Source organism: Caretta caretta, chromosome 26 (genome assembly GCF_965140235.1).
Source record: "Caretta caretta isolate rCarCar2 chromosome 26, rCarCar1.hap1, whole genome shotgun sequence".
Taxonomy (NCBI): Eukaryota; Metazoa; Chordata; order Testudines; family Cheloniidae; genus Caretta; species Caretta caretta.
Genome location: NC_134231.1, coordinates 3,183,272 through 3,205,089, shown reverse-complemented (window position 1 = coordinate 3,205,089; position 21,818 = coordinate 3,183,272). Strand labels below are relative to the sequence as shown.

Here is a 21,818-nt window from a genome sequence, read left to right as displayed (position 1 = left end):
TGTATTTTAATTACCTACAGTAATTCTGACAATTACGCAAATGTCATAAATCACATTGTAATGATCCATTTAAAAAAACTATTTAATTACTGCATGGGGATTTGAGTTAAACAGGTATGCAGTGGATTAACAAAAAACTTGAGCTTGGAGTACAAGGCAGCCATATTTTATTGGTTGAACTGGTGCGCGAGCATGTGAGAAATACTGGTGGAACTCTCTTTGACAGGGCCAAGTCCTGAATTCCTTAATCTGCCTGGGTGGAATTCGCTCTTTGCAGAGGGCTAGCCACAAGGCCTATGCACCACTGAAGAACTCAAAATAGGGCTTAAATGGGACTTAAATGGTGCATAGGCCTTGTGTGAGGTGAATTTCACCTTCCGTGCTCAATCCTCGCTCAACAAAACTCCTCTTCGTTTCACTGAGTCCAAAGACCCATTACTCCACCAGGTACGTCTCCCTAAGAGAGTATCAAGTATCAGAGGGGTAGCCGTGTTAGTCTGTATCCACAAAAACAACAAGGAGTCTGGTGGCACCTTAAAGACTAACAGATTTATTTGCGCATAAGCTTTTGTGAGAGAGTATGATTGTTTTGCATTGGATTAAATCCACCCCAGTGCAGAAAGCCAGCTCCAGAGCTGCATGCCACTTGTAGAGGACTCAGAGAAGTCTGTCTCACATGCTAGAGATTCAGTTCATCTAAAAATCACATGGTATGTTGCTATGTAACTGGGTCCCAGCTTTTACTGGATATTGGTCTTAGTGAAAAATCACTCCTATCATCAAAGATCTTGACTAACCAAAGTTCTGTTTTTTAGATTATTTTGCTATTAATAATGTCATGATAAGTGGCGGGGAAGTAGCTGATGGCACTGAGTCACAAATGATCCCAAATGTTCCCAGTCACTCTTCTCCTGCAAACTTTGACAGGTTGGAAGTGATTAGTACAATATTGCAACACTCAACATGTGTTTACAAGACCGTGATCTGTTCCACAATGGCTTCCAGATGTGTGAGTGTGTGCAATTCCATAATTCAAGAACAGATTCTGTTGCCCTCCACAGATCCCCCATCAGGCTGTTCAGAAACACTGCTGATAATTAAATTAACCTGCTAACTAGCTATGCAAATTCTGATAAGCAGTGACCAAAAAAAAAAAAAAAAAAAAGGGAACTCTTGAGAAGCTCTCAGAAAAATGACAAGGTTGTCATTGGAGATTATTCATCATGACCAGATTTGCTTTTCCCTGTTTGCCAAGTTCAACATTGTTCCTTCATACACATCACGTGCTTTGGGGTTTTAATTAAATAATTAGGGGCCAAATTCTGCCACCCGTGCTCAAGCTGAGTAGTGCCTGACTCTCTAATCAGTCTGACTGTCACCGAGAAAAGCCACTGCTGAAAGTGTGAGTAGCAGAATCAGGCCCTACTTTTAAAGTTAGCATCTGCCCCATTCTGATTGACAATGGGCTTGAATCCAGAAATTTGCACTGTAAATATCTGTGGTCATTTTCCATCAGTACAGCTGTGTGTAGAGTTCTCTTGTAGCATAAAACCAGCCAAATGTGGGCTTTTCACCAATTTCCACCATAAGGCAAACCACATCTCTTCTTCAGCAGTGTACCTTCAGAAGTTTGTACTGTCAGTGAAAGGCATTTTCTCCCACCTCGATGAGAATGGTTAAATTTAAATCCGTGGTATAGTGACATGAAATAAGTTGGAATGCAGGGAGGGTGGGAAGGAACCATGAGCAGGACACCTACAGGGAACAGTAGTTTAGACACAGTGTCGTGTCAGGACAATACCCCTTCATTGTGATGTTCTGGCAATCGCAGGTGATGTCACAGCTGGTGAATTGAGTATGTGTGGGGTGTGTGTGGGGGGGTCAGAACCCAGACTAAACTAGTTAGGGGCTGCCAGAGTCCTGAAGCTGATGCTACTCTGAGTCAGTGGTTTGCAATTTTAAACCATCTCTCAGTTGCAATACGTTATACGTAGGTGTGGGCGAGACTGCATTTTTAATGGCCCTACAGTAACCCTTGGGAACTTCAGCAGAGATCTCAAAATGGACACCACTCATAATGAGCTATTGTTTTCTGGTAAAACAATTCGCGGATACACAAATTCAATCTGCAACCGGGGCGTCTGGCTTTCTTGTGATAATGGTGCTGTTATTAAACACATCAGCGATGGAGTTATGGCACCTGGCTTTTATCTGTGTGCTGCACAATGTGTCCTTGTACATTGAAGTGTTAGCAACCTTTCCGAGGAAGCTAATTAGACTGGAGGGCAGAGAGGGGACATACAGATCAGATGACAGGCTTACTAAAGAAGGTCAAACAGCTTCATGAGTTTAGAGATGGAAAGGACCCATGAGAGCACCCAGGCCATCTCCCCAACAGTGCAGCATTGTTACCTATTGTACATTTGCACCCATATTTTGTTCACAGAGTAGCTAACTCATGATTTTATCACAAATCTGAGTGCTATTTGGTGTTTTTATTAAAGCCCTGGCTCCTGCAGTCATGTTATTACATGAGACTCCTGGCTTTCATTTAAAACAAAAGTTGCTAACCTTGTGGCTGCAGAGAACTTTATTCTTGTAGCTGAACACAAAGCAGCTGCTGTCTCAGGCTATGTCTATACTACAGCCTATGCTGACAAAATTTACGTTGCATGGGGGTGTGAATATTCCAGACCCCTGAGCAATATAAATTACACCAGCATAAGTGTTTGTGTGCATAGTTTATGCAGTTTGCGGAGGTGGTTTTTTTATGCCGACGGGAAAGCTCTCTCCCATTGGCATAGAGCGTCTTGACCAGAGCGTCTGGCACAGCTGTGCCATGCCACTGCAGCACGATATGTCTCAGTGTGGCCTTGCTGTGGTTTAATGGATGATGCATTAGACTGGGAGTCAGAAAATCTGGGTTCGAATCTCAGCCCTTCTATCCACCTCGTGTGTGACTGCAGGCAAACCACTTTCCATCCTTTCTCTGTCTTGTCAGTTCATACTGAAAGCTTTTTGGGGTAGGGACTGTCCCTTACACTGTGCGGGCAAAGCATCTAGTATAATAAGGCCCTGAACTCAGCTGTGGCCTTTAGGTGTTACTGTACATAAATAAAATTGTTTGTTGCATCTTTAGTGATACCCATGTAACTCCACTCACTTCACTGGGGGTTGCATGTACATTGTTAAGAAACTGTTTGGTTCAATGGATATAATTACAATCCTTTTTTCTAAAATGCTGGTTTATGTGTTGCCGGATGTGTTTGTTAACAGTTTGTTGGAATACTATAAATAATGATACTTTGCAATTATGCACAGCTCCTCTGCATGCATCAATTAATTACGCCTCACAGTTCCATGCGAAGTAGGCAAACCACTTTGATCCATTATGATTGAAGTAATGTACATTAATCTGTGATGATGAATAAGCAGTATTCTCACAATGCAGCCATGGCCATTAACGGGAGACTGTTTAGCAACCTGCCTGGGCACAGGCAATTTTTGCTTTGTGTGTGAAGCCCTACTCCTCCTTGAAGTATAAGACTAACATATGTGCAGTGCAATATCTGGGAGTGATTAAAAAAACAATAAAGAGGATTCCCAAATGGGATGTGAACTGAATAGCCTACATTCCATGCCTTAAATCATTCACAAGCCTCAACATGCAGAAGACAATGGAATGATGTTCAGGCTGGTGGGATGCGGACTTTCCAAGCTCCAGCTGTTGAATCAACCTGCCTGCTTCATTTAGGTACCCAGAGATTTCTTCTTTCTGAAATCTTCTGCAATGGCAGCTCAGGTATTTACTGTGTGTGTTGGTTGTTCAGGCATAATCAAGAAATTCTTCCATCCACCGCTAACAGTAGGATGCTTTGCACTCAGTCTTATGTCCTTTTCCTCTCCTCATTACAACACTGGGAGACAGAAGGCAGTATTGTGTCCAAAGGATTTGCAAAGGTTTTCAGCTTGCTGAAGCCAAGGGAATACCAGTAAGCAAAGAACTCAGCAAACACCAAAAAGTCTGACACCAAGACTCACTTCAAGCACATTCTCCTATGTGAGACTGAAACATCCAAGGTCAGAATGCTGCAGGCTGGGGATTCAAAAAAGATTTCAGAGCTTTGCAAAGACATTGTGAAGGATTTAAAGATAGCTTATCAGCAGGAGTTATTGGCAGCTGAAGATACGATAAAAGGGCTTCCATTCCTGTCTTGGAATGCTATAAACAACTGTTAATCACTTATGCTAGTTCAAAATTCTCAGGTGACGTTTGAAACATAATGGATCTATCTATCTGTCTTCTAGCATACCTCGGAGCTGAGGTACTGATCCAGTGTTCACTAAGACGTGACTGATGGGTTTCTGTTACAGTTCTGACTATGAGTTGATATAGGAAAAGAACAAACTTCACCATCAAACTGTGGTTATCTGTCTACCTATCATTTCAACTCTAGAGCACCTGTGATGGCTGCCATCCTGGTTGACACACAGGGGATTAAACTGGGGACCTCTAGAGCTGAAAGCACAAGTCTTTCTATGGCTTGGTTAAACAGCCAAGCATTGTCAGGTGAGGCTATAAAAGATTCATATCTTGGGTGGATCAGGCACAGAGTGGGACCTGGAAACACACCCACACGCCCCACATCCCTACGCACCAATCCACAAGTGGGATATGCACCTATCTCCAGATTTTCAAACATTTAGCCCTCACAATTGTGGCCAGATTTTCAAAGAGCTCAGCTCCCATTCAGACATCTAAATAAGGCCCAGTTTTTCCAAAGCATTCGCCATGCAGCCGCTCTTATTCTGACACCAAAAGCCACATTTTCAAAAAAGCCCAGCGCCCAACATGCTCAGCCCTTTTGAGAAATTTGGTCCCAACAGCAAGTGACAAGCTCTTGAAAAGCTGGCCCTGAACTCTTTTGATAATCTGGCCCTAAGCATCTATATACCAGTAAGACTTTTTTCCCCACTTTCAAATTCCTAAGATCTTAGTGTAGGCTGATTTATTCCTCTCCCAAGGAAAGCAGATTTCTGCAAGGATCATGTCATTTGCAGAACATATGGCAGAAGGGAACGTTAGTTAAAGAATGGTGAGCTAAATCACAATCCCCTTTGCTTTGGCAAGGACATCGGGTGGATGCCTTTATGATTAAGTGGGTTTCTTGCAGTCTTTTTTTTTTTTTTTTTCCCATCTCGGAGTTCCAACAGGTGTTTCCTCCAAGGCATATATGTTTCCTATAATATTGGAATGAAGGGAGATGTCACCCATGGTGGCTTGTGTATATAGATGATGGTTTTATTATGATAGAAAACGTGTGCACTGATTGATTGGTAGCGCTGAGTAGAGTGAAAAGGACTTGTGAGAAGACTGTCTCCAACTTGCCAAAATACCATTTAATCACTGGCTGGGACATTCATTATCTGGGCAGCAGGGAAGAGGCCTTGTATACTGGGGAGGAGCCGTAGGGCTAATGGACAAAACGGTCTCTATTTGGCATCGGACTGTATGGATACACTGGAGAGGTTTAATGGGACGCAGGTTTATTTATTCCCCCAGATATATCAATTACTGTAGACAGTTCTATTTAGAGAACAAGTTTAGACTTTCTCACTGTCTCATAACACTAGAACAAAGGGAGAACAAATAAAATTGGAAAGTGAAAAATTCAGAACTGATAAAAGGAATTTTTTTCATGCAACCTGTAATTAGACAGTGGAACTCACTGCCACAGGATGTCATTAAGGCCAAGAATTTAGCAAGACTCAAAGAGGGACTAGACATTTACATGGTAGCAATAATATCTAGAGTTTTAATAGTTAATACTAATTAAATTTGGAAGAGATATAAGACCTTATGGTTCAGTGTTTAAGCCAGTCTCTAAAGTGAGACCATCATTGAGGGCAGATTATCCCATATCTGCCACAGGTGAGGGTTCTTGCACTTTCCTCTGAAACATCTGGTGCTGGTCCCTGCTGGACTGTGCTAGCTAAGAGGGAACAGGGTTAGGAAGGCACTGCAGTTCTGCAATGGAGTCAGCTTTCTGACTTCTGATTAAAATTAAACCCAGCACATGTTCTAATGTCTTGAACATGTCACAGAGAAGGTTTGCGGGCTGCTTGCCAATCTGCAATCATTACAGTTTTGCTCAGTGCCATTAATGGACCCTCTGTGGCTTTTATATTTTGTGTTGGTCTCGTGATGGGTGAATGTTTATAAAACCTGGAAACATGTTAATTTAAAAAGAACAAGGCAACCCATTCTAACGAGGACACCCTGGGGCTTCGTTATTACTTCCTTAGACTATGGTTGGTGAGCTAGCAGCAGCCAGCTGGAACTTCCAGCCTGGTCTTTGATGAGGTCTCCTGTGGAAAGAAACAGCCTCAGAAAGGCCCTCAGAAAGGAATGTCACCCTTTCCCTTCACACCTCCCTCCTGCCCCTGCAACACCCTCCCATTCAGTGAACCTGGCCTTGCTCATTCTGTTTGTGCCAGGTGAGAGATTACTGAGGTGTGGTCTACACCAGCAAGGTATGTCGGTATAACTGCATTGCTCACCATGAATGACGTCGTGATACCAACCTAATTCCTTGTGTAGACTGCGCTATATCAATGGGGAGGTGGGAATTCTCCTGTCGACATAGCTACCGCTTCTTGGGGAGGCGGAGTATCTACGCCAGTAGGAGAAGCCCTTCCATCGGCATTGGTAGCGTCTTCACTGAAGCACTACAGCAACACTGCTGCATTTTAAGATTAGACAAGCCCTAAGACACGTAAAATATGAAGGGCTAGTACCTTGGCTGGTGCAGGCTCATGTAGTTCTATGGAAGCAGTGGAGTTATGCCAGTTTACGACAGCAGAAGATCTAATCCCCTGGGTGGGTTTTTTTAATTCCCCCCATTATTGTGGTCATTACAGTCATAGGGTGATCAAGTCGATTTTGTACCTGACTTGGTAAATGTTCTTGACAATTGTTCAGGGTTGATTTTACCCCAACTTCAGAACGGGAGAAAATCGTTCTGAGTGAATTATTTATTCAATACATTTCACCTCTTTTTTCTGTTCAGGAGTTGGCTGAGTTCAGATAGTGATTTTCTCATAGTTATCTGCCATTCAAAAGTATTCTCCGAACAATTCTTGAGGTCAGGAACAGTAACATCACAACAATTTGGCATTCAGAATTTAACCTGATTGGATATGTAAGGCACATGGTGTTCTTTCTGCTCCCTGATTAGATGAATATAACACTTTGAAGCACAACTACATATTTGAAATTTACTTTCTGTCAATACTCTGCAACATCGTCCTGATCCTAAACTCATCGAGTCAATGGAAAGGTTCCTGCTGATTTCATTGGGTTTTGGGGCTAGACAGGGGTTGCATAAAAATCGCTCTTTCCATGAACATCCCTGCTGATGAACTCGGTGGTTAGAGTATTCAGGGGAAGCAAGCATGAAACAGCCACTAGAACCATCCATATAATAATTCAAAGAAATATTTGAGGAATGTGTTTTCCCTGCATTTGCTTGGCTCTACACGGCACATTAACAAGATGACAGGTTTCAGAGTAGCAGCCGTGTTAGTCTGTATTCACAGAAAGAAAAGGAGGACTTGTGGCACCTTAGAGACGAACAAATTTATTTCAGCATAAGCTTTTGTGAGATACATGCATGCATCCGATGAAGTGAGCTGTAGCTCACAAAAGCTTATGCTCTAATAAATTTGTTCGTCTCTAAGGTGCCACAAGTCCTCCTTTTCTTTTTGCACATTAACAAGAGAATTCATCTACATAATCCCCTCTAGTGTTTTCTTTAAATTGCTGCACCATCACTGCAACTATGTACCAGCCAGGACAAGACAGATCTCTTGTATGTAATGTACAGCTCCTTACAACCGATCTGCCTTGCTGCAGTGGGACAGACTAGCCACGAGTCAGACAAAGATGGGTTCTTGCGAACCGGTACAAAGATCATTTCAATGTGGCTAAACTGTCACCATGGCTGCGATGTAGCTGATCAGTTTCTCTATCTCTTTAGAATTGCGGCTGTCGTGGCAGAAGAGGATAGCAATGCTCTGCTGGATTCCACAGGAATGTTCCACTGGTGCAAGGCTGTCCCACTGGAACAGGCTGTCCTGGTAGGTGTGGTGTAATCAGCTAGGCTGTATGGAACTCTTATGACTGCTTCTGGGGAATGCCTTTCTAAGTATCTAAGGGCTCTGCTGTCTGCAGAGGTTGGCACCCACTGTGTACTCAGTGCCGAGGACACACTCACACCTGCGCGGTTCACTCACTCACTTTACTTGTGTTCTTTCTTCTTCTCTTAGGGATACACTGTGACACTGATCTATGCTACGAGACCCTGAGGGAAGCTCAGAGAGGGGTTGAGCCTCAGGGACAGGTGGGAATGGGAGTGTCTAGAAGCAGTAGCATCCTTGAGGGTGGTTCCATCTGCTCCTGCTGGTTATTATTATTAGTATGACAATAGCACCTAGAGGCTCCAATCAAGACAAAGACCCCATCATGTTAGGCACTGTAAATGCACATATCAGGAGACAGTCCCTCTCCCAAAGACCGTATACTCTACATGCGGAAGACTGGCACAGGAGTGTTATCCCCACTATACAGATGGGGATCTGAGGCTGAGAGAGGCTAAGTGACTTGCCCAAGGTCATACAAGGTGTCTGTGGCTGAGCTGGGAATTGAACCCCAACCTTACTAGGGCTATATGGGGTGCACAGAGAGGGGGCTCTTTTTAATATATCTCTAATATAATACATAATACCTCCCCAGCGAGGCCTTTCCTATGCAGCAAGACTTGGGGGTGGGGGAGCAGCTGGTTCACTAGAGGGTCCTGGCAGGTAGGCAAAGAGGAAACAGATTTTCAAAAAAAAAATTTTTTAATGACTTAATTGCAAATTTCAAGACTTTCTGTGTTCTGATTTTACCAGTCTGGGAATCTTTAAACTCTTTCCCCCCCCCCCCCCTTTTAGCTCATTTATTTACTATAAGTGTTAATCTTTTAAAAGAATAAAATTCCATTTAGAAATGGCAGGTGGTGCTCTGAGCTGCCAGGATTCTGAGAGGAGGCAACCAAATCTTGCAGTGAGGTGATCAAAGATTTCATCAGAAATACAGAATGTTCAGGCTGTTCTGCCAGCTGGGAGACTTGCAGCAGGTTGGAATTCATGCTGCTTGAAATGCAGCATCCTCCTTCTGAGCATGTAAAAGGATCCTAAAAGCCATCAACATCCAAAGTAGAAAGGGATAAATATCTGAAAGGCCTGGAGGCTCAGCTCAGATAACCCAACGGTAGCATTTTCAAAAGCACCTAAGTCACATTTTCAAATCCTTAGCGTATGTCTACACTTGGGGCTGGGGATTGTTAGCTTGAGAAATCGCATCAGCGCTAGGTCTGATCAAGCCTGTGTGCTAAAAATAGAGTGTAGCCACAGCAGTGCAAGCAGCCTGAGGTGCTAGCCAACCCAGCTAGGTACCTAGCATCTCAGATGGATATGTACTGGGGTGGTGAGCCGCTCCCATTACTCATGCTAGGCTATTTTTAGTGCACAAGCACTATCAGAGCTAGCACCGGTATGATTCTTCAAGCTGGGAATTACACCTCAAGCTTGTAGACTTGTTTCTCCAAAATAACATGTCCGTCCCTGTTGCTCGCTTATTATATCAAACTTTCTCCTGTTGATCTAGCAACTGCATATTTCCTTCTGTAGATTCCAGCGGTCATCGTTTTTCCAATTGTTCCTATAAAATACACTATATAATAGATTGCATTTTTAATTGTTTAGCTCCATTCAACAAACTAATCATTGGACTTAAGGCATGTTGCATTAAATACAGCTGAAGGTTTCATTATTCAATATAAACTAAACCGATTAGTTAGAGACAATCATTTAATTTAGTTATGATTGTAATCTCTCATCAGGAAAGTTTCCTCTGCCATAATGCTTTTGTTTCTCTGGAAAGAAAAGTGGCTGGGGAAAGAATGTTACGAGGACTTAATAATTTGACACCTCATTGCCTAAGGTGGATACACACCATGTACATTGACAGCTCTCAACTGGTTAATGTGGACACATACCATGTACCAATCAAGTAAGGCTTCCTCAGTTACATCTCATTATTTGGAACCTCATCATGCAGAGAGGATGACACAAACAATGGCATAGTGTGTCACAAGGAAACATGACATCACAGGACCAGAAATGCAAAACCCAAATATACATCTGGTCAAAAAATAAGGAAACAAATTCCCTAACATGATTACTCTGCCTCTCCCCTGATCTCTGTGGTTTAAATGAGATGGCACGCTCCTTGAGACAAGGACTAACCATGTCTTCCTGTGCATTTGTACTTTGCCTTGCACAATGGGGCCCCAACCCTGAAATTAATAACAAATACATAACTGGATAAATACGATCCTATGTAAATAACAAATTGGCCAAAGTTGTTATTATTAATCATATTTACTGCAGTAATGCCTAAGGACCAAGCAAGAAGGGGGGCTCATGGACAAACACAGGGTAGCGGACACAGCATGGGGAACATGACATAAAACACAAGCAGAGAGAACAGTGTGCAGGCAGCAGGTGTCATGTTAGTGCTACAATTTAATTTATGTATATATTTATTTTTGGGGGGGCAGGTTTGGTTGGGAGGAGATTGGATAAATAAACAGAAAAGAAAGGGAGTGAGGAAATTGAAGGGAAGGCGTATGAGGGGGACACAGATGAGAGGGGCCGTAAAGATGAGGTGAAGAGACTGTGAGGGAGAGGAACGAAGAGGGTTTTAAATTGTCTATGTGCACCACTGCTCTCTACTGGAAGGACTAAGAACTGCTCCACTGTGTGTTGTAGGACCTATACTGCTAATAGCTTGCTCCAAGCGATACTGCTCTGTGCTTCTGGAGCAAGATGATTGGAGTTCTAATCCCACCATTGCAGTGAAGTTCTGATTAGCCATGATGTGGAACACACTAAAAACCTTAGCACAGTAGGAGCAGCCAGTGCAGAAAGGGTGGGGAGCGTCCCTTTAAAATCCCTGACTCTGCCTGAGCACAGCAGAGGAAGGGGTTCTAATCTAGTGTCTGGGTAAAATTCTTCTGTTTGCAGCAATCAGCTTGTGTTTTCTGAAGGGAAGTTGCAAGCTTCATGGAATTTACTGCTCATATGTACTGAGGCGAGCACACTTCACAACAATGTGTGTGTAGGGGGAAGAGATTTTGACCACAACTTCAAGGGGAACTTCTAACCCTTAGTGAAAAAGTGCCTTGTATCAGTAATGTCCATGCAGAGCTAACAGTACCTTACTTTTTAAAGGCTCACCTGAAAGACTCATAAACACAACACTGCCTGATATTTATTTTACTGTTTTAGAAGACTGTAGGGCTCAGCAGATACTGTTAGGATTTGAACATGTAGTTCTCCTCACCATTGTAAGCTATCTTCTCTGCTATGTTGTATTCCTGCTACCGAAACTTTAGGGGAGTGAGTTTGGAGTCAAAGAACTTATGAGGAATTGTTTCATTTTATACAAAGTCTGATTCTATGGCAGGAGTGTTATCCAGTAAGGAAATGGCCCAAGTCTTCCGGGACATTGAGGAAAAATGTAAAAAACTAGCAGCTTGGGGTCTGTTCTGTTTTAATTTAGAAGCACCAGAGACAAACTACTTCACCTCTGCATGATCATATCGTCGTTTGTGTCTTTGGAGATGCTAATTCAACATTGATTGGGCTGCGGAACTTTGTGATGCCTTTAAGAGCCAGTAACTTCACTTACCAGGAGCTGAAAGACATTGTCTTTCTCGGGTCTCTGGACTATATGAAAAGAGAGTGGAAATTTATCCAGAATTTCCCAAAGCTGCTATTATTCCCGGTAAGAATTTCTCTCTTCAGTCTCTCTCTCTCTCACACACACACACACACCATTTTTAGACAGTTTTAAAGTTCAATATGTTTTTAGTAACCATGTACAACACTCCAGATTTGACACTTTTCCCTTATGATAGGAGTTTGCTTCTTTTGTCTTCCACTGGATTTTCCTTCTGCAATTCTGTATTCTCATCAGAGATGGACAAATCCGTTCAGATCCAACAAGAACTTAATTGATCCTCTGCCCCAAACTTGAACCTGAACCCAAAACTTTCTTGACAAATTTTCACTTCTCCAAAGTTTGTTTTCTTTTATGGGTGCTTCTTCACTCTCTGGTTTCCTACAGAAGCACAGAGAACCTGATCCCCACAAGAAGTGGGAAAGTATCCAAAATTTGACAAGAGAAGTTCAAAGTTTTTGCAGTTTCTACTTCTGTTTCTGGACCTTTGCTGGTGAGAGGAACATTGGAGAAGTTTCTGAAATTTGTTTGCTTATCTGAACCAAACCTATGACCTTTTAATGTTCACCCTTCTCTGAGTCTCATACTCCAACTGTCTGTCCTTTTTTACCAGGGCAGCGCCCTCTCCTGTGCAGACCTGAGGGCAGTTAACATAAGATACTGCACCATGTGTACCATCCTGTCTTCTCACGTGAGGGCTTCCACCAATCCAACTCTGGTGGACACAGAAAACATCTTAGCCACTCTTAACATCCGGTCTATGCAGTTTAAGTGCAGCTCAACTGCTGGAGGTAAGAACTTCTCAGTTATGTAGATGAGCATTTTGATGTGATGAGGCAGGGGAAAATAGAATAATCTCTGTAGCCTTTCTCAAGCAGCAGCATTAGAAGAGGAATATTTCAGTTTACTTCTGCATAAACCTTGGCAGAGGACAAATTGAAACTAATCTTTCATTGAGAGTGGTCACGACTTTGCACTAACACCATCCACGATGGTAACATGCACTTTGGTCGGCAATTTTGAGGTTTTTCAAGGCCCCATCAGTGATGGATTGTAGGTTGGGACTCTTGCCACAAGCCCTGTCCTGCTTTGTCCAACATGAAGAAGTAAAAAATGCAGCCACTGCCCTCTCTCTGGCTTAGTACTGGTGTCAGATTTGGTAGGAATTAGGGGACACAAGATTGCAGTTCCCACTCTCTTGCAGCTTTGAGGTGAGGGGCACCAAGTAAGAGCAACTCCTTGGCAAGGGTCAGGGAGAATAGGAAGCCAGCTGCTCTCACCAATGGGCAGCATGTATTGCGAAATATACCCACTACCACTGCCAGGAAAACCATAGGGGCCCCACAGTCCATCCTTTGGTTGCTAGGAAACTCCTGGCATAAAATAATTGTAAAAAAAATTAAAAACAGAGAAAGCTTAAGTAATGAGGTGAGTCAGGGAGTGGGGAAGGAAACTTTTTTCTGCTTGACAAACATGTGTTTAATGGAAAGGAAAACCAGTAGGTCTCTGGGACTTATTCTCCAAGTGCTCAGAGAGCTACCCAGTGTGCTATAGCAAAACATGACTGAGTCAAATTGAAAAATTTGATGAGGAATCATCTGTGTCCTTTCTTTCTCTCCACCACCCCTTTAGACTTCTGGGCATTGCCCCCTCATTTACCACTGCTCTGGTCACTGGGTATCCCTCCGAAAGATAAATACATCAATGACTCTTCCAAATTCAGAGCAATAATTTGGGTTTCCACCTTCTGAGGATGGGGAAGGGGTGGGGGTGCATCCATGCTTACTTCTGAAGCTTTAGTAGCTCCAGTTTTGTTTGCAAAAGCCCATGTGAATGGAGCTAATGGGCAGTGGTAGATGGCAGATGAATTGCACATTCCCTAACCTTCAACACAGGTAAGAGATTTGTATGTTTCCCCATGGGGGCTTGAGGTGGGGTGGAGGGCTGCTGTTTTAATCTAAACAGCATTTATAGCACAGAACTGCCATGGAAGCAAACAACTCCAGTCCAGCAGAATATTTATTGCATCTCTCTTCCTCCCTTCATTTGGCAAAGGAGCCAAGATTTGTCCTCCTCTTGGGAAAGGAGAAGTATTAATTAACTGAAAACAGGCTGAGAAATATATGGCTCTCCTAAGTGTTTTCCCCATACTTTATTATCATTCACAAGGCTTTTAAAACAATGGCTGTGCCAAAGGAAGATTAGAGTAAGGCAGAGACACGTTTTTAAATAATAAATTGACTAAACAATATGAATATAGGATTAGAAAAGAAGAAAAAGTGACTAATAAGGGATGTTTGAGTAAGAAGTACATGTAGCTGAAACAGATTAATTAGTTAAGAAGCAATCTGTACACATATAAAGTTAGATCTATAGTTATAGATCTATATATTGACCACATAGATAGATATAGATACCGTGTGTGTGTGTATATATATATTTGTCTAAATCTCTCTATCCATAGTAGACAGTTATAGCTACTGTACATACATATGGAGATAGATAGATAGATAGATAGATAGATAGATAGATAGATAGATCTATCTACAGGAATAAAAAGACATTTCTTTCTATCAATCACTGACTGTCTTCTCTTGAGCATTTTTGCCTTTATCACCAGAACTTGTGATAAGCAGAATCCAAACCCCTTAGCTGCAATAACAATAATAGAGAAAAATAGAAAAACAACCCTTCCCACCCCATCTGGGTAGTTTCCTCAAGTACATTTTTATCCACTTCTCTTGGAAATACTTCTATAGCTTTATCCATCAGAAGATTTCAGAGCCCTTTACAAACTTTAATTAACTCCAACAAGCTCCCAGGCTTTTCCCCAAGGTATTATCAATGTTTTACAGTTCTTTAAACTGAGGCACAAAGAAGTTAGGCAACATGGCCCAGGTCCTCAAGGGTATTCAGGCATTGTGGGTCAAATACCTTTGTTGATCTGAGCCCATACCAATGGTCACACATCATAGGCAGGAATAGATCTCAGATCCTCAGTCCTGGGGTTTAACTACAAGACTATCCTTCTTCACACCATGTAGCTTTCCAACTATTCTGTTGGGAGATGGACAGATGACAAGACAATTTGTTCCACGGAAGCAGAGCATGTGGAATAAGATGCCTCTGATTTCCTCATTCATTAAAATGACCAAGGGGGATGGGGAAAAAATCTTATATCATGGATAATGGAAAAGCTTGGCCAATGCTCGGCCCCAGAATAGGAGAAGCAGGGACACTGACAAGCATATAAGGAATCAGATTACTTCTCTGGAGAAGGAAAAAAAGGCTAGTAGTTAGAGCATAGGAGTGAGAGCCAGGACCCCCAGATTATGTTTCAGGGTGGGAGTCTAGTGTACTGGTTAGAGATGGGACGATTAAAAATCGGGGCTCCTGGGTTCTCTTCCTTACTCATGGATAGAGTGTGGGCTAGTGGTTAGAGCAGGGAACTGAGAGTCAGAGCTCCTGGGTTCTATTTATGGGTTTGGGAAGGAGTGGTATCTAGTGGTTAGAGTAAGAATCCTGGCATCAAGTCTATTCTCATCCTTACCACTGACTTGCTGTGTGTCCTTGGGCAACTACCTAGTCGTTCTGCACCCCAATTGTACACCTGTGTAATAATAGTTATAGGATTGTTGTGAAGCCAAATTAATTAAAGTTTGCAACATGCGTTGAGATCTTTGGCTGAGAGGCAATGTGGAAATGCAAATTATTCTTGTTTTTATTACTCACAACTGTGATCAGTTCTTGTTAAAAGAATTATTTCAATAAATGGAAAGAGATTCTGTCACCACTGACTCGAGCAGCTTTGACAAAAGACTGAGTTCCCCAACATGATCCCTTTCTATTAGCCTAGGTTTTTCACTCAGGTATTTATAAGGTGCCTCTCTCCTAACTCACTTTTTAGTGAGTTCTGGAACCCTAAAGTAACTACAATCCCAATTTCATAAATCCTTGGCTACTCAGTTAAGGCCATTTCTCAGATTTACACTGTTTTCTGGGGACAGAAAAATAGTATTCACTTAAAGGACATTATCATCAATAAATAAAACCCCTTTTCCCTGAGCCAGCCATTAAATCTGTTTAGTGATTCACCTTCTGAGTATAAATTAGCTCTTTCCTCTTTCTAGGTTCATTAGATGTGTTGTTAAAATAGCCGACCCACTTTCTGCTTTGCTGCTGTAATTATTTGTAATTATAGGCCCAGATCCTGCAGCTGGGTCCACCTATAGGAAGTCTCTGCTGATCCAACAAAAGATTGAGGCCACATTTTACACTCCTATGGGGCTTTTCATATGAAGATCTCAAAACCGTTTTATAGACATTCACCCCTAGGAAGAAGTAAATTATTATTACACCCCATTTGCGAATGGCTAAATCAAGTCACAGAGAGGTTATATGGTTAGCCAGCAGGTTATGAACTAAGGTGGGGAGAGGTTGGAGTAGTACCCAGGTGTCCCAGCTCCCACTGCTATAACCACTAGCTTCACTTTTTCCTCGTAATTATTTTGTATTAGTCCACCTCTAAACACCACTTCTAGAAACCAAAATCATGGTCAGTAAAAGCATCAGTGGTTAAAGGCAGGAGATACCATAAAAATATGTTATTTTTTTTGAATGACTATTTCTTTTTAATAACCTCACATATAAAAACAAAAATTCCCAGCCTTGCTAGATCAGACAGTCCTGTACTCGAAAGCTGCCTTTAGGCTGTCAGAAGGGTCTAAGGGCCCAAATTTTCAAGGGGTCTAAGGCCCAGAAAGGTGCCTACTAGCACTTTAAACACCTGCTAAGCAGGTTAGGTGTCCAACTCCCATTGATTTCAGCGGAAGTAGGGGTGTAATGCATGAGTAGCTAAGGTACCTACAAGTTAGGTATCTAAATCCCCAGGTGTGGCACCAAATCTCCTGCTTGGCTGCCACCTAACTTTGTAAGCACCTAAATTCACTCAGGGTGCCTAGCTTTCCTCTGTAAAAATTCCCTAAGTGCCTAAGCTTTAGACCCTGGAATGCACTCACTGCTGCTCTATTCTCTGGGCCGTGCCACCTATCTCCCACCTAAGCCTCGGAGTGACTCCAGACCTGGGAGAAGATAGGCATTCAGCTGCCTAAGTCATGTGCAGAGCACAATCCTGTAGGCTGTCTCTGAGCAGATCTACAGGATTGGGTCCCATTCAAAAGCCAGCTGGAGGAGGAGGTAATGGCACCCACTTTATAACTTTTAACTCATGTGTGAGACCCAGGTTTAATTCCCCCGTCTGTCAGCAGAGAGAAAGGATTTGAATACAGCATGTCCCACCACACAGGAGCTGGGTCTAATCACTGAGCTATGGGATATTCTGATGTGGGGCTCCTTCAATGTCTCCTGCTGAAGCTGTTCTATTGTGGATAAATAACAAGTGATTGGAGTAGGGGGATGGGTCCTCTCCCACCTTCCAGGTGGATCCCTAACCACTATACTATAGGCTGGTCTGTGGGAGGAGCGGGGCTTGGCACACACCCGCTCCCATCAGTTAGCTTGGGGGGCTCCCTGCCTCGCATGCTGGCTTTTGTGGATCACATTCTGAGGCACCTCTCTTTCCCTGTGCATTGTTAGTAGGGACTCTAGATGCCTAACTTGGCTTTATGGATCACAGTGTTGTTCCTGTGATTTTCTAGGCACTTAAAAGTTAGGTGTTATGACATTCAGCATTGCAATGCCTAAGTCCCTTCATGGATCCTACCCTACATGGCTAACTTGCTTAGCCACTTTTGAATTTCCCAGTAGGTGCCTATTTGCATATTTAGATGCTGCAGTTTCCACGGTATACATCTGATGAAGTGAGCTGTAGCTCACGAAAGCTCATGCTCAAATAAATTGGTTAGTCTCTAAGGTGCCACAAGTACTCCTTTTCTTTTTGCGAATACAGACTAACACGACTGTTCCTCTGAAACCTAAATACCTTTGAAAATCTGGCCTCAAGTGCAAATTAGGGTTGATCTTTCCTTTCTCTACTAGCATTATTACAGCAGGGCCACTGTGTGTGGTGCTGAAACAGGGCCACTACTCAGGTGGCATTAACTGAGGGGAATACTTCCAGGTGAAACAGTTGAATAATGCTAGCAACTAAGGAACCTGATGAGGTCAGCTGATGATCCAAATATAAATAAGGAAGAGGGTTTTCTATTCTCTGTCTCCATTTTGGTGGGGGCAAAGGGGGAAAGAGATGAGCTTGTTTACTTGATTTAAGCCAAGTAAAAGAACTAGAAAGGGGTGGAGGAGAAAAGAGCCCACAGAGACAGAGGATGTCCAAACAGTTTGCCAAACTCAGCTGGTATGAGGCTGGCAAAACCATTCATGGAGGGGCTCTGTCTCAAAAGATCCCTGATCTTGCAAACACTCAGACACATGTTTAAGTTTGAGAATGCAGATAGTCCCATTGACTTTGTTGGGACCGTTATGTTAAAGTTAATAGGTGGTTGGCCCAGACTAGGGAAATTTGCACCCGTCTATATACAACAGTATGGTTGCACGATAACAAACCCCTAATACAGCTCCTTTTTTTCCCTTTTATAAGGCTTTGGAGGAAGGAGCGGATGTATTTATAGGCAGCCATTTTCTTATTCAGCGATTTTTAATGTGTGGAGTAGGTGCCCACAGCACAGGAGAGACACCTATAGTTCTATTTTCATCTTAAGCTTCGAAAATATGAATGTACACCTGTTCCCCGGTAGAAGCAAATTAGGGCCTCTACTGTTGCAACCCACTATGGGAACTCACTGGGATAAATTGCACTAGCGTGTACAAGCTCCGTTCTATACCAGTGCAGCACATCCACACCGGGGGTTTCACTGGCATAGCTTTACAGTTGCAAGACAAAATTTTAAAAAAAAAAACCCAATGTAGACAGAGCCTAACTTTTCACAGAATTGGGGTCAGGGAGGAGACATGTAGAAGATGTCCAATAAATAGTCCAAATTAGTCCATCTGAAATAAGTGGGATTGCAGCACATCCATGAATGCAGGATTCCTTTTTTAGGGGGTGTGGAGTTCATACCAGAGAATGAATGACTGATGAAGACCTGCTGCTGGTATGACCCAGATTGATCTTGGAGACCAAGAGTAGAAAAGCATTGGCTGACAGTAACTATTGGTTTGGGAAATAGGAGGAGAGAGCATAGATTATGAAGATCATTCTTTAACATCATAATAATCTGAGGAACTAGCAAGTACAGAAGGGACTGATTTAAAATACCTGTTTATGTATGTTATGAAGCAGCAAACCTAGTTTTAAAAAAGATGGTTAAAAGCTGGACTTTTCTGTGCAATATTTATCAGTTGCTGATGGACCATTCAATTACTTGGCTGGACATCCAGCCACCTTACTGATCCTGATTCTCCATCATCCTAAACTTTGCAGCTGTAAATAAAACCACCCCATTTCACATCCGCAACCTTGCAAAAGTTGGACATTTGTCATGATTTTGAGGCAGAAGTCCTAGGTTCCTCAGAAGTTAAGTGAACATTGTAGCTATATGAACCGAGTCTGGAGGTTTCTGTGGTTGTGTCTTGTGGTTTTGGATTTCATCATAAACATTTCAGAGAGCTCTATCCGAGCCCAGCACATCTCTTCCACACATTACCTGTCTCCGGGGTATGCAACTGAAGAGATCTTAGTGAGCCAGACCACCCTGGAGGTCAACATTACTTACACCCACAGGAATGACCATTTGTTAGGGTCATTTTGAATGCCAAGGACTCCTAGTCTTTCCCATGGAAACTTTTAGGTTTTCCAGTAATGCTGTAATGATCACCCTGTCATGTCACTAAGTGAACAGGTTGGCAAACCTAGGTACTGAACTAAATAATCTGTGGCATAATCTAAATATATAACAGTAATTAAGTCTGACAACTTAATATGCTATTGAAATTCAAATGTACAGTAGTAATCTACAATTAAGTAATCTTTTGTAATAGCATGCTGCCAGTTTGTAAGATTTCAGGTACAGTGCTGTGTACTGTTTGGTAGCAAAAATATTGACATAAGGAAAATGCATCCAGGCAATGATCTGACATACATTCAAATCAGCTACTATAATACGTGGAAAGGTAGAAAAAGGGCAATAATTCATTTTCAGGCATTTAGCTGATGTCACCAGCCGATGTTCAGAAATGCCAGTGCATGCCCAGGAGGTGCTTTTTGTGCTGCTTCTGTGCCCCACATTTCAAATGTTTTTGGGCATTTGTGTCACCTGAATTTAGTAATTGTCAGAATAGATTAGACCAGTGACCCATCTAGGACCATATTAGTGTCTAGACAGAGAGAAGGTTCAATGAATTTTACTTCCAGACTCAGATAATACTTCTGTTATCCCTGTTTGTTCAGCCACTTTCTATAGGATTTGTAAGAGAGACGATCCACTATCCAATATCCTGTCTCTGACTGAGATGAGACCCTGCTTTTAGTCAGAGTCCCTAGTGCAGTTTGGATTCTGCCATCTTTACTTTGAATAATGCCTTACTCAATGATTAGTCCAATTAATAGTCACCTACTCAGATATTACAGTGATGGGCACTAATATAAGTACTTAGATGTTGATTGATAGAACATAAGTAAGAGAGACCGAATCAAATCCTATCCAAACAAGAGATGGGGAAAGCAGACAATCTAACACAGTCTCTGAAAACTGTCTTTAAATAAAATGAGTCTGGTTTTCCCACTGATGTAAATCAGAAATAACTCCTTGAAGGCACCCACAAAGTAAGGGGAGAATCAGGACTAATGTTTTCCAGGAGGCCTTCACATGTCTCTCTTAAACCACTGGCTTATGTCTTGAGTTCCAAAATGCAGGCCATTTTGCTTTCCCCTTCACTTTTGCTGCACATGTCCTATCCCATTTCTTTATAGCCTTCTTCAAGGGAAAAAAAAAACACCCTTGGAGTGCAAATTGGCTTACTAGGGGCTTTGTGCCTAACAACACTATTACCAGCCCTGCTGCTCCACAGAGAGTAATTATATTTTAGTTATGATGTCAATAAGTGGCTCCCAGGAGAGCTTTTCTTTCTTAATCCTTTGAAACTCTGAGTGAATAAAATGCAGCATGGAAAAGCAAACCAAGGCAAGAAACTTTCTATTTATAGGAAGTGCTTTGGGATTTTTACATGACAATGACATTTTTTAGGCTCAGGTAAGTGCCTTTCTGCATGTGTCAGTCTCTGAACCATTGTCTTTCTGCCTTTACCTCTCTCTTCTCTCCCCATGTTGTTGTTGATTGTTTCTGCAGAGGCAGTTGGCAGAGTGAGAACACTGGAGAATGAATCAGAGCCAAGTTATAAAAGGATCCCCATCATCACAGAGCTGAGTAAGTTATTCTTTGGGAACAAATTTCACAGAAGCGATAAGCGTACTGCATTATTTATTTACCCCCTGCCCCCTTTAAAATTCACAGACAGAAAACAACAAGCACTGCATGTCCAAGGAGCATTAAAAGGGTTGACTTAAATGTTAATTTGGTGGCTTTGAAGAAGTCAGGGGGAAAAAACCTATAACAGTGTTATAAAATCCCCAGTGTGTAGTGAGTCTGTTTAGGAGAGAAAGGATACCCTTACGGCTATGCAACTGACTACACATCAGGAGATCCGGGTTCAGTACCTGGTTCTGCTGCAGACTCCCTCTGGGATCTGGGCAAGTCCCTAAATCTCTCTGTGCCTCAGTTCCCAGTCTGTAAAATTAGGGCTAGTACCACTTCCCTCTTTCATCTCATTTGTACTACATTGTCATCTAGAGGCGTCAGCCCACTCTCCAGAAAGACAATCCCTGTACCAAAGAGCATGCAATCTAAGTACCATCTGCCTCACAAAGGTGTGCTGTGAAGATCATTCAGAGTGATGGTGAGCGATTCAGACATTACTGTGATGAGTCCATATTAGTCTGGAGACAGCTCAAGAGCTCAACGCATTTTAGTATCAGATCCAGTGAATACGTCTGTCC

General features: G+C 42.4%; 1 protein-coding gene across 1 annotated transcript in view; it reads left to right on the top strand.

Moving 5' to 3' along the window:
* Positions 1-21,818, top strand: part of KCNU1 (potassium calcium-activated channel subfamily U member 1) — an 80,701-nt gene that overhangs the window by 43,598 nt on the left and 15,285 nt on the right. The window contains exons 21-24 of the mRNA XM_048829301.2: positions 8,040-8,139; positions 11,669-11,893; positions 12,462-12,639; positions 21,112-21,189. Coding sequence (XP_048685258.2) covers positions 8,040-8,139; positions 11,669-11,893; positions 12,462-12,639; positions 21,112-21,189 — 581 coding nt within the window. The remainder of the gene's footprint in view (positions 1-8,039; positions 8,140-11,668; positions 11,894-12,461; positions 12,640-21,111; positions 21,190-21,818) is intronic.